The sequence below is a fragment of the Saccopteryx leptura genome, chromosome 3 (assembly GCF_036850995.1).
Source record: "Saccopteryx leptura isolate mSacLep1 chromosome 3, mSacLep1_pri_phased_curated, whole genome shotgun sequence".
In the NCBI taxonomy this organism is placed as follows: Eukaryota; Metazoa; Chordata; class Mammalia; order Chiroptera; family Emballonuridae; genus Saccopteryx; species Saccopteryx leptura.
In genome coordinates, this window is record NC_089505.1 from 213,777,218 (window position 1) to 213,790,382 (window position 13,165).

The 13,165-nt window shown below is 38.8% G+C and overlaps 1 protein-coding gene across 3 annotated transcripts in view; it reads left to right on the forward strand.

Moving 5' to 3' along the window:
- Positions 1 to 13,165, forward strand: part of IL1R2 (interleukin 1 receptor type 2) — a 63,714-nt gene that overhangs the window by 25,349 nt on the left and 25,200 nt on the right. For all 3 annotated transcript variants that reach the window (XM_066377484.1, XM_066377483.1, XM_066377485.1), the window contains exons 2-3: positions 6,824 to 6,951; positions 7,799 to 8,063. In XM_066377484.1, the coding sequence (XP_066233581.1) occupies positions 6,885 to 6,951; positions 7,799 to 8,063 (332 nt within the window). In that variant the 5' untranslated portion in view covers positions 6,824 to 6,884. The remainder of the gene's footprint in view (positions 1 to 6,823; positions 6,952 to 7,798; positions 8,064 to 13,165) is intronic.

Sequence of the window (13,165 nt, forward strand, 5' to 3'; positions counted from 1 at the left end):
TGGAAAGCTATTCACAGATGGGGAGTATGCCAAAACATTCATGCTTGATGTTGCCAATGAACTTTTTAATGACTTTTCGGATAAAGACAAGATAATCAAACGAATAAAAGACATGCCTCTGTCAGCAAGAACTGTTCACAATCATACCATCATGATAGCAAATCAAATTGAGGCAACACAAATGAAGGACATAAATGCAGCACCATTCTTTTCTCTCGCTTTGGATGAGTCAACAGACGTAAGCCATTTATCCCAGTTCAGCGTGATTGCAAGGTATGCTGTCAGTGACACACTATGTGAGGAAAGTCTTGCTGTTTTGCCTATGAAAGAGACAACAAAAGGAGAGGATTTATTCAAGTCTTTCACTGAGTTCACTAAAGAAAAAAATCTACCAATGGATAAACTTATTTTGGTGTGTACTGATGGTGCTCTGTGCATGGTGGGGAAAAACAGGATTTGTTTTGCATCTTCATGAACATGAAAAGAGACCCATCCTAAGTTTTCACTGCATCCTACATCAGGAGGCGCTTTGTGCTCAGATGTGTAGCGAGCAGCTTGGTGAGGTGATGTTGCTGGTCATTTGGGTGGTCAACTTTATTGTTGCCCAAGCTTTAAATGATCGCCATTTTAAAACACTGCTGGATGAAGTTGGGAATAATTATCCTGGTCTGCTTCTGCACAGCAATGTGCATTGGTTGTCAAGAGGGAAGGTGCTCAGCCGTTTTGAGGCTTGTCTGAGTGAAATCCAGACTTTTCTTGAAATGAAAAATGTCGAGCATCCTGAGTTAGTTAATACTGAGTGGCTCCTGAAGTTCTACTATCTCGTGGACATGACTGAACATCTGAACCAGCTCAATGTGAAAATGCAAGGCATTGGAAATACAGTCTTATCCCTTCAACAAGTAGTGTTTGCATTTGAAAACAAGCTGGAACTCTTTATAGCCAACATTGAAACAGGTTGTTTACTACACTTTGAAAAACTGGGAGAGTTTAAAGATGCATGCACAGCAAGTGACTCTGCTCAACATCTTGATCTCCAGCAGCTAGTGGGCTTCACATCTAATCTCCTGCAGTCATTCAAAGTGCGTTTTGGAGAATTTTGTGAGTGCACTCGTCTTTTTAAGTTCATCACTCATCCACATGAGTGTGCCGGCCTGAGTTACATCCCTTGTGTCTCTGTCAGAGATTTTGATCTATAAGCTGCTGACTTGAAGGCCTCAGACATGTGGGTGAATAAGTTCAAGTCACTGAATGAAGATTTGGAAAGACTTGCATGACAGCAAGCAGAGTTGGCGAGCAAACACAAGTGGGGAGAAATGAAAAAACTTCAACCTGTGGACCAGCTGATTGTCAAAACTTGGAATGCGCTTCCTGTCACATATCACACACTGCAGCATTTGAGTATTGCTGTACTGACAATGTTTGGCTCTATGTATGCATGTGAGCAGTCTTTCTCACATCTAAAGAACGTTAAGACCAATCTACAATATCATTTAACGGATGGAAGTCTTAATGCCTGCATGAAGCTTAACCTCACCATGTATCAACCAGACTACAAAGCCATCAGCAAAACCATGCAGCACCAGAAGTCACATTAATGGTAAGAAGTACTTTATTCATCATTGGTTAGCAACAGCATAACAACGTTATTAAAAAGAATTCAGAGACTTATTTACTTTAAAAGTGTTGGTCTTACATAAAATGCACACATTTACTTGTATTTAGTGTTAAACATATTGTACGGCTCTCACGGAGTTACATTTTAAAATATGTGGCGTTCATGGCTCTCTCAGCCAAAAAGGTTCCTGACCCCAGCAGTAGGTGAACAGAGGATTTCAATGAGTGGGTAGATTAGTTATTTTCCTAGAACTCTTAGTCAATAGTTTTTAGGGAAGGAGTTGGTCAAGTTCAAAAGATTTGACAAGGATAGTTTTATGGAGATGATTCTTCTTGGCAGAAAATAAAATATGAAAAGAATGTGTAGGCCTTCGTGGAGCCAAGTGTTAACCTATTTAGATTTTTCTCTTTGAGATTAAGCTTAATGAGGCTCAGTGTTTCACTCTGCTGAAGGCAAGTCTTCCTGTGGGGTGGCTTCCAGTAAACAGTTTTCTATCAGATCAGGACCCAACAGCACATCGAGATACTGTCATTATGACATGGCCATGCAAACAGAAACAGTTCCACTGCACAGGTCTAAACTGCCTTAATTTTGTGAGGCCAGAGAGTGGTGGGGGTACTAGCTTTTATTTTTTCTAAAGAACAAAATAGTTTATGGACAAACCATTAAAGGTTCTTTGAGCCAGGAGAATTTTCAACAAACGCTGCCTCAAACCTGGTTATATATTTCTCTAGGCCTAGGGGATCTTCCCTACCCCCAAACTATCATTCTGTGCTTCCCAGAGACTTAGTTCAAAATACTTTTTATTTTGCTCTACTTCAGCATTTACAAAAATTTTCTGCATTTAATTTTAATGTAAATATATGTCCTCATACCACATGCCTGAAACAACATGTTTGGGTTTTTTTAGGAATTGATGTTACAAGCTGGAGATGACTAAGCAATATGCCTAAGGCTCAATAACTGTTTGACTTCAGGACTATTCAAGACTTGCCACCTTGTTTTTGGGTGACTGTATCATATGACTCAGAGTTTTTAGACTCCAGTGTTCAAAAACTTTTAGAAACAAGGTGAAGATAGAAATAAAGAAAAGTTTAATTTTCCGGGTGAATCTCCACCTGTCTGGCTTAGTGTTGTTCTGTCAGCTCTTTCCACCTTATTGCATTCTCTCTCTGCCCTTCAATTCTTCACGTATTTTTAGTCATTTTTTATGCCTGGACTTGCTCTTTTCATCCTATGCCTCTATTTTCTTACACTGAATGTGGTGAAACATGGTTGTTTGATTAAAAAAAAAAGAGTAGAATTGTAACTCAAATACTTGGAATGTGCTGCCCTTAAAATTTCTTTCTTCCAGTATGAAAGTCAACTCAGATTCAAGCAGAAATGTAGAATTGTCTGCAATTTAAAGACACATTTAAAGAAAGTAGGTCATGAGAATACTGTTTTGCTGCAAACCTCTGAAAAACATTCTTTCTCTTCTGGATCTGCCAAAGACTTACTGTTTCCCACACTGTAGCAATTTGGGTTCCAGCCTTTCTCAGGCATTTTGATTATTAAAAACAATCACTACAATGTGTTTGTGGTTTAACTGTCTGAAGTCACTTCCTGGGAAGGTCACCATAAAGCAGCTATTTTTGCCAAAGTTCACAGAGAGAAACCAAGACAAAAATCTCTTGGCTGGTAGTACGGAGGCTAGGTAGGGGTTGGAGGGAGTGGCTGTTACTTGGGGAAGACAACATTTGAGAGTTTGGCTTTATTGAAATAGGATCCTTGCAGAAATGGCTTTACTAACCCCTGACGAGATATGTGATTTGAGAAGAAGGTGAACATCCTGTTCACACCCATCGCTTGAAAAAGAAAGAGATGAGACTAAATTTCTCTAAGATTCTTCCAGCTCTGTGGTCTGTGAGGCTTCTGCTAGCAACTGCTCCTGAATGTATCCAGCCTGACTTTCTGGTGGAAAAAGAATTTAAAACATAGCTACAAAGCCTCTGATAATCCAAGACTAAGCCTGAACCTGAGTCTTGAGGGAGGGGGTGCTTTTATCCAAGGGGAGGCTGCACAGCTCTTCCTGCCTTTGTGTTGAATTGACTTTTTAGAGTCCATCAAGAAAAACTGTTGAGCATCAAAAAGAGGACCAATTAGAACACAACATCTGACAGTACTTGACTGGGCTTCTTACCATAGGTCCTCTTCATTAACTTTGCAAAGTTAGCGCATTGGGGCTAGGTTTGGCTGTGCATAATGGAAAACTGGAACCTACAGAAGAAGGCAGTCTGGGGTGGGGGACAGCCCCACAAAGCCACAATCCTCTCTTGTGGCCTGAGATGGCAGCTATACACAGCCCTTGTCTCCATGCTGAGCTGGCAGAAAGGAAGACCGTGGACACTTTTAAGTAGACTTCCCCAGAGGGTCATACATTTCCACTTACATTTCATTGACCCAAATTGTGTCATGTTGCCACTCCTAGCTGCAGGGAGTATGGAAAATGTAGTCTTCCTGTAGGATGAGGATTTACTTACCATATTTCCCCATGTATAAGACGATTCCAGGTATAAGACACACCTTAATTTTGGGGCCCAGAATTTGAAAAATAATGTATTAATAAAGTTATAGAACTCACGTTTTATTCATCATAAAATTCATACAACTCCTCATCACTGTCCAAAACTCCCATCCATTAGCTTGTCCTCATCTGTGTCTGATGATGAATCACTGTCTTCAACAATGAGCGCAAAAATAAGCATGAAAAGGGAAATGCAAGTAAAAATCTACAACCACTGTATAAGACACACCTAGTTTTTAGACTCCAAATTTTTAAAAAAGAGTATGTCTTATGCATGGGGAAACATGGTCATTAAGAGTCTGGTGGTTCTATTATTGGGGAAGCAGGGAGGACAGATATTGGAAAAGAAAACTAGCAGCATCTGTCACAGAAACCAAATTTTTGAAGAGTAAGGGCTGTGGCATCACTAGCCCTGGGTTTAAACTCCCCCCCCCTATTTACTAGCTGTAAGATATTAGCCAAGATACTTAACCTTTTTAAAATATTCAGATCATGAGGATAAAATAAAGGAGCAAATGCTTAGTGTTTAGCATGACTGTCATTATTACACTAGTCCCTGTATCAATATGTTTGACTTCATTCATATTAGGATAGGTAGTACTGGTTATGCCTGTTATATGTAATGCTTACTTCTCTTTATCAGAAAACTAGTGTGTCTGGCTGAGACCAGTACACTTGGGAAGATGATAAGCTGATGGGTGTCCAAAAGGGACAAAGCAACGTGGTCAGTGTTGACGTAATGTTTTTGCTACCCAAGTGTAATTAGAAATAAAGTTATGAGAATATTTGTGTTTCAGAAACATTTGGAGGATAGGACCATGCAGAAGTAGGAAGACATTTGGGAGACAGCCCTGGGGCAGACATCCAGCTAAGGAGAAAATCTCACTGCCCCTCCCTGACTCCTCATTGCTAGAGTGGGAGTTCAGAATGCAACTCTGAGACTGTGCCTTCCAGTGGCTCTGACTGGTGAGGGAGGGTTCCTAGAGTGCAAGGATCATTTCCTCAGTTTGACAAACCTGCCCTGGACAGTTAGGAGCCATTTAGTATACTGTGAGCCACTCAGAATGATACTTGTTCCAGAAACAGAGAATAAGTTAAACTGCTTCAAGGAAATGGGGGAGGGGTGATGGTAAGAATTTTCCCCTTCGGATTTACTCATCATTCCCAACTTTCTAGTAGACTCTCAATACTAAATATTTTCTGGCACCTTCTGGGACTGCACTTTGGGTAGGTCATAAGGGCTGTGAATAAGACTGGGACTCTGTCCCCAAGGCTGTCCCCACCCGTGGGGATCCAGACAAGAACAGGTGTAGTCAATGTGGTCAACTGCTCCCATTTCTTTCTCCTCCTGATGTAACTTTGCAGCTCCTCCAACTAGAGGTGGGGGCATTTCCCTACCCCATTAATGGCAAGTTTGGCCATGTGACTTGCTTTGACTGGTGGAATATGGATAGACGAGAGTGAGCTAGTTTTGAGCAAGGCTGTGAGTGCTTTTGCTCACCTTGCTTGCGTTTCCCATCACATGAGATCACCTCCCAGGAAGACACTGGCCAAAGGATGATGAGAGACATGGAGCTGACTGATGTCATTGGAAGCTTGGAGACAAAACTAACCCAAACTAAACTAGGTCAGCCAGCCTCCAGCTGACCCACAGACGTGTGAGCAAGAATAAATGATTGCTGTTTCAAGCTATTCAGTTTTGCAGTCGTTGGTTAGCAGTATTGTTGTGACAATAGTTATCCGATACAACATGCAATTGCAGTAGAGTGTGGGAAGGACTACAGGGAAATACAAAAGCATCTGATATTTTGGGGGACATTTGTGGGGAGGAAGAATGCTTCATAAACTTGTATACATTGTTCAGTTTTGGACCTCATTTTTCTTTTCCCCTGGGATGCTCTACGCCAGAGTTAGCAATGTAAAGATTCCCTTAGCATTTGTCAGAATTGTATGTAAAATAAGAATTAATTCGTGAGGATTAATCCTATAAGGACTATAGGAAATGTTCTCTGTCAAGTAAATTGAGGACCTTCTAATTTGTAGATATTAATTCACTGATTCACTTATTCAGTCATTCCATAAATAAGAGGTAAGGGTATAACTGTGAATAAAATAAAGTAAGCTCCTTGTACACAGAGAACTTACCTTCTAGAGAGAGAAGACATGGTTGGTCATGAATGCCACAGACAGAAATAAAGCAGGAAAGGAAAATATGAAGTGTCAGGGTAGACAGTGGTGCTGTTTTACACAAGAAGGTTAGGGAAGACTTTACCAAGAGTGATGTTTGAACAAAGGCCCGAAAGAGGAGATGACTTACCTGAAAAAGAGTATCTCTGCCCAAGGGAGAGAGTGCTAAGGCACATTTCAAGAGAGAAAAAGAGAGAGAGACACTCAGAGTGTGAAAATCCCAATCCAAGGCTGTTTGTGAAAGCTCTGGGGGTTCGATTTTAGGCATGTTCAGTGAATATAGCTATCGAAGAGCAAATCCCCAAATTAGGAATTTTCTTTAAAAAAAAATCTAGGCAAAAAGGTTTCTATTTTTAGGTGAGGTTTACAGAACCTTCCCCTGGGAACCTCTTCAAGGGCTTCTCACTTTGAGTGTCTGTGGCTCCTGATGACTCCTTTGTCTCCTCCCCTAGGCTGCAGAGTTCTGGACCTGTGATCTTCACTTCCTGTGTCCTCTGGAAGTTAGCACAACCAATGTACCTCTTGTACTTGTTAACAGTGGGCATTTCTGCCTTCCCCATTCAGCCTGAGGAACAGACAGGTAAGAAGTGACTCTTTCATCTGGAGAGGACTTGCCTGCAGCTTCTCTGGGGAAAGCCCAGCTGTTTAACTAGGGAAGTTTTGCTGTTATCAAAAAAACAAAGTGTGACTTCCCCAGAGGGGGACGGGGTGTGGGGGAGTGCAAAGTAGGTATAGAGGGTCAAATAAATATATGGGAATGAAAAGGAAGTAGACTTCAGGTGGTAAGCATGCAATTGAGTATACAGATATAAAATTCTAATGTTGAACATCTGAAATTTAAAATTTATATAATGTTGTTAACCACTGTTACTTCAATAAATATAATTTAAAAAGAAGGAAAAAAATGCAAATACAAAATCAAAAGTAAAAAAAAGCAAAATATGAATACTTATGCCTTGGTAAATGACAGCTGCTTCCTCTGCCCCTCTCCTCACATGCTCCTCTGAGCACTCATCATCCTGGTCAAGGGACTGAACCACAGACAAGGTGCTTTTGTCCATGAAAAAAGGTGCCTATGGATTTTAACTACACATCTGACAGGACTAAGCTCTGTTTTATATCTGAACTCAGCTAAGATTTACTTTAATAATAAGGTGTCAACAAATGCAAAATAAAAACAAACATTTTAGCCATTATTATTTTTTGTCACCATGTGAACCAGATTTAATATTTCTCAAGAAATGTATGTAGAAATTGAGAGCAGCCCCCATGTTGCTATTTGGGAGTTTTGCAACCACTGTAATAAGAAGGGCTAATGGGGTCCCCAGGGTCCAGGCCACTTTGTTAGGGAAACACAACTTCTTTGGGTGTGCCTTCAAAGGGAGGGTTAGGACACAAAGCCTGACTGTAGTCTCTCTGTTCTTCAGTGGTTGCAGAAAATTGCCAATTTCGTGGCAAGCATTTTAAAACGATCTTCAAGGTGGAAGGGGAACCTGTGGTCCTGAGGTGTCCTCAGACGTGGTATTGGTTGGGGACCTCTGCCAACCCTCATGTCAGTCTGACATGGCGTAAAAACAATTCTGCTAGGGAAGTCCCAGGGAAAGAAGAGACACGACCGTGGGTTCAGGATGGTGCTCTCTGGATTTTGCCAGCTGTGCAGGGAGACTCTGGCACCTATATCTGCACTATCAGGTAAGCCCGCTGAAACGAGAGAGGGGTATGGGCTCTTTGAAGAAGGACTCTTGCACGGTTCTTCAGTAATGACCTGGACTTCAAACTCTAGTGTACAGGTGAGAATCCACCTTATGTCTTCTTCACTGTTCTTGAAATGCCTCTTATGCACAAACCTTTCCCCAGATGTCTTCATGGCTCTGTCTCCCATCATTTAAGTCTTTGCCCAAATGTCACCTCTTTAGCCACCTTATCTAAAACAGCAGACCGGTCACACTCTCATCTTACCCTACCATTATTTTTTAAAAATAATTTTATTTATAAAATTGAATTTAATGGAATGACATTGATCAATAAGAGTACATAGGGTTCAGGTAAATATTTCTATAGCATTTAATGGTTGATTATGTTGTGTACCCATCACCAGAAGTCAAATCATTTTCTGTCACCCATATATTTGTCCCTCTTTACTTCCTCCCCACAACCCATGCCTCCCCAATCCTCTCCCCCTGGTAACCACTTCACTTTTATCTATGTCCTTGAGTCTCAGTTTTATTTTTTATTTTATTTTATTTTATTTTTTTAAATAAATTTTTATTGATGTTAATGGGATGACATTAATAATTTAGGGTACATATATTCAAAGAAAACATGTCTAGGTTATTTTGTCATTAAATTATGTTGCATACCCCTCACCCAGAGTCAGATTGTCCTCCGTCATCCTCTGTCTAGTTTTCTCTGTGCCCCTCCCCCTCCCCCTAACTCTCCCTCCCTCCCTCCTGCGTCCTCCCTCCCCCCACCCCTGGTAACCACCACTCTCTTGTCCATGTCTCTTAGTCTCGTTTTTATGTTCCACCAATGTATGGAATCATGTAGTTCTTGTTTTTTTCTGATTTACTTATTTCACTCCGTATAATGTTATCAAGATCCCACCATTTTGCTGTAAATGATCTGATGTCATCATTTCTTATGGCTGAGTAGTATTCCATAGTGTATATGTGCCACATCTTCTTTATCCAGTCTTCTATTGAAGGGCTTTTTGGTTGTTTCCATGTCTTGGCCACTGTGAACAGTGCTGCAATGAACATGGGGCTACATGTGTCTTTACGTATCAATGATTCTGAGGTTTTGGGGTATATACCCAATAGAGGGATTGCTGGGTCATAAGGTAGTTCTATTTGCAGTTTTTTGAGGAACCACCATACTTTCCTCCATAATGGTTGTACTACTTTACAGTCCCACCAACAGTGTATGAGGGTTCCTTTTTCTCCACAGCCTCTCCAACATTTGCTATTACCTGTCTTGTTGATAATAGCTAATCTAACAGGGGTGAGGTGGTATCTCATTGCAGTTTTGATTTGCATTTCTCTAATAACTAATGAAGCTGAGCATCTTTTTATATATCTGTTGGCCATTTGTATTTCTTCCTGGGAGAAGTGTCTGTTCATGTCTTCTTCCCATTTTTTTATTGGATTGTTTGTTTGTTTGTTGTTGCGTTTTATGAGTTCTTTGTAAATTTTGGATATTAGGCCCTTATCTGAGCTATTGTTTGAAAATATCAGTTCCCATTTAGTTGGCTGTCTGTTTATTTTGATATCAGTTTCTCTTGCTGAGCAAAAACTTTTTATTCTGATGTAGTCCCATTCATTTATCTTTGCCTTCACTTCTCTTGCCATTGGAGTCAAGTTCATAAAATGTTCTTTAAAACCCAGGTCCATGAGTTGAGTACCTATGTCTTCTTCTATGTACTTTATTGTTTCAGATGTTATATTTAGGTCTTTGATCCATTTTGAATTAATTTTAGTACACGGGGACAGGCTGTAGTCGAGTTTCATTCTTTTGCATGTGGCTTTCCAGTTTTCCCAACACCATTTGTTGAAGAGGCTTTCTTTTCTCCATTTTGTGTTGTTGGCCCCCTTATCAAAGATTATTTGACCATATATATGTGGTTTTATTTCTGGGCTTTCTATTCTGTTCCATTGGTCTGAGTGTCTATTTTTCTGCCAATACCATACAGTTTTGATTATTGTGGCTCTATAATATAGTTTAAAGTCAGGTATTGTAATGCCCCCAGCTTCATTCTTTTTCCTTAGGATTGCTTTAGCTATTCGGGGTTTTTTATAGTTCCATATAAATCTTATGATTTTTTGTTCCATTTCTTTAAAAAATGTCATAGGAATTTTGATGGGAATTGCATTAAATTTATATATTGCTTTGGGTAATATGGCCATTTTAATTATATTTATTCTTCCTATCCAAGAACAAGGAATATTTTTCCATCTCATTGTGTCTTTTTCTATTTCTCTTAGCAATGCCTTGTAGTTTTCATTATATAGGTCCTTTACATTCTTTGTTATGTTTATTCCTAGCTATTTTATTTTTTTTTGTTGCAATCGTGAAGGGGATTATTTTTTTGAGTTCGTTTTCTAATATTTCATTGTTGGCATATAGAAAGGCTATGGACTTTTGTATGTTGATTTTGTATCCTGCGACCTTACTGTATTGGTTTATTGTTTCGAGTAATCTTTTTGTGGAGTCCTTTGGGTTTTCGATGTATAGGATCATATCATCAGCAAAAAGTGATACCTTTACTTCTTCTTTTCCGATGTGGATGCCTTTTATTTCTTTGTCTTGTCTGATTGCTCTGGCCAGAACTTCTAGCACCATGTTAAATAAGAGTGGAGAGAGTGGACAACCCTGTCTTGTTCCTGATTTAAGGTGGAAAGTCCTCAGTTTTACGCCATTTAATATGATGTTGGCTGATGGTTTATCATATATGGCCTTTATCATGTTGAGATATTTTCCTTCTATACCCATTTTGTTGAGAGTCTTAAACATAAAATTGTGTTGTATTTTATCGAAAGCCTTTTCTGCGTCTATTGATAAGATCATGTGGTTTTTGTTCTTTGTTTTGTTGATATGGTGTATTACGTTAACCGTTTTACGTATGTTGAACCATCCTTGAGATTCTGGGATGAATCCCACTTGATCATGATGTATTATTTTTTTAATATGTTGTTGTATTCGATTTGCCAGTATTTTGTTTAGTATTTTAGCATCTGTATTCATTAGAGATATTGGTCTGTAGTTTTCTTTCTTTGTGCCATCCTTGCCTGGTTTTGGTATGAGGGTTATGTTGGCCTCATAAAATGTGTTTGGAAGTATTGCTTCTTCTTTAATTTTTTGGAAGACTTTGAGTAGAATAGGAACCAAGTCTTCTTTGAATGTTTGATAGAATTCACTAGTATAACCGTCTGGGCCTGGACTTTTATTTTTGGGGAGGTTTTTAATAGTTTTTTCTATTTCCTCCCTGCTGATTGGTCTGTTTAGGTTTTCTGCTTCTTCATGACTCAGTTTAGGAAGGTTGTATTGTTCTAGGAATTTATCCATTTCTTCTAGATTGTTGTATTTGGTGGCATATAGTTTTTCATAGTATTCTACAATAATTCTTTGTATATCTATGATGTCTGTGGTGATTTCTCCTCTTTTATTTTGGATTTTATTTATTTGAGTCCTGTGTCTTTTTTCCTTAGTGAGTCTTGCCAAGGGTTTGTCAATTTTGTTGATCTTTTCAAAGAACCAGCTCCTTGTTTTATTGATTTTTTCTATAGTTTTTCTGTTCTCTATTTCATTTATTTCTGCTCTGATTTTTATTATCTCCTTTTTTCGGCTGGTTTTGGGTTGTCTTTGTTATTCTTTTTCTAGCTCCTTAAGGTGTGAAGTTAAGTGGTTTACTTCGGCTCTCTCTTGTTTGTTCATATAGGCCTGAAGTGATATGAACTTTCCTCTTATTACTGCTTTTGCTGCATCCCAGAGATTCTGATATGTCGTATTTTCATTTTCATTTGTCTGTATATATCTTTTGATCTCTGCGCTTATTTATTCTTTGACCCATTCATTTTTTAGAAGTATGTTGTTTAGTTTCCATAATTTTGTGGGTTTTTCCCCCTCTTTTTTACAGTTGAATTCTAGTTTCAAGGCTTTATGATCAGAGAATATGCTTGGTACAATTTCAATTTTTCTAAATTTGCTGATATTGTCTTTGTGGCCCAACATATGGTCAATTCTTGAGAATGTTCCATGTACACTAGAGAAAAATGTATACTCTGTCGCTTTGGGATGAAGTGTCCTGTAGATGTCTATCATATCCAGGTGTTGTAATATTTCATTTAAGGCCACTATATCTTTATTGATTCTCTGTTTGGATGACCGATCTAGAGCCGTCAGCGGTGTATTGAGGTCTCCAAGTATGATTGTATTTTTGTCAGTTTTTGTTTTAAGGTCAATTAGTAGCTGTCTTATATATTTTGGTGCTCCTTGGTTTGGTGCATATATATTAAGGATTGTTATGTCTTCTTGATTCAGTGTCCCCTTAATCATTATGAAATGACCATTTTTGTCTCTGAGTACTTTTTCTGTCTTGTAGTCAGCATTATCAGATATGAGTATTGCTATACCTGCTTTTTTTTGGGTGTTGTTTGCTTGGAGTATTGTTTTCCAGCCTTTCACTTTGAATTTGTTTTTATCCTTGTTGCTTAGATGAGTTTCTTGTAGGCAGCATACAGTTGGATTTTCTTTTTTAATCCATTCTGCTACTCTGTGTCTTTTTATTGGTAAGTTTAATCCGTTTACATTTAGTGTAATTATTGACACTTGTGGTTTCCCTATTGCCATTTTATAAATTGCTTTCTGTTAGTTTTGTATCTTGTTTGATTCTTCTCTTTTGTTTTTCTATCATTTGTTTTTGTTTGTTTGTATTCCATACTTCTTTCCTCTGTTGCTACCTTTTTTAAGTCAAGTGTTTTTGTGGTGGTTTTTTCAAGGGTGGTTACCATTAAGTAATGAAAAGGGTACCTACCATATTCATTGTAGTACCCTTTCTTATGAGTATTTCTGCACTTCATCGTCCTTTGCTACTGTTAATCTTCATCCTTTCTCCCCTTTTTTTTCTTTTGTTGTCACAGTTTAAGTTTGGTTTTATTGTTTTCTTGGTGGAGCTGTTACTTGGGGTTCTGTTTTCTTTTGTTCTTTGAATCTGGTTGGAAAACCCCCTTTAGTATTTCCTGGAGTGGGGGCTTTCTGCTGATAAATTCTCTCATCTTTTCTGTATTTGTGAATGTTTT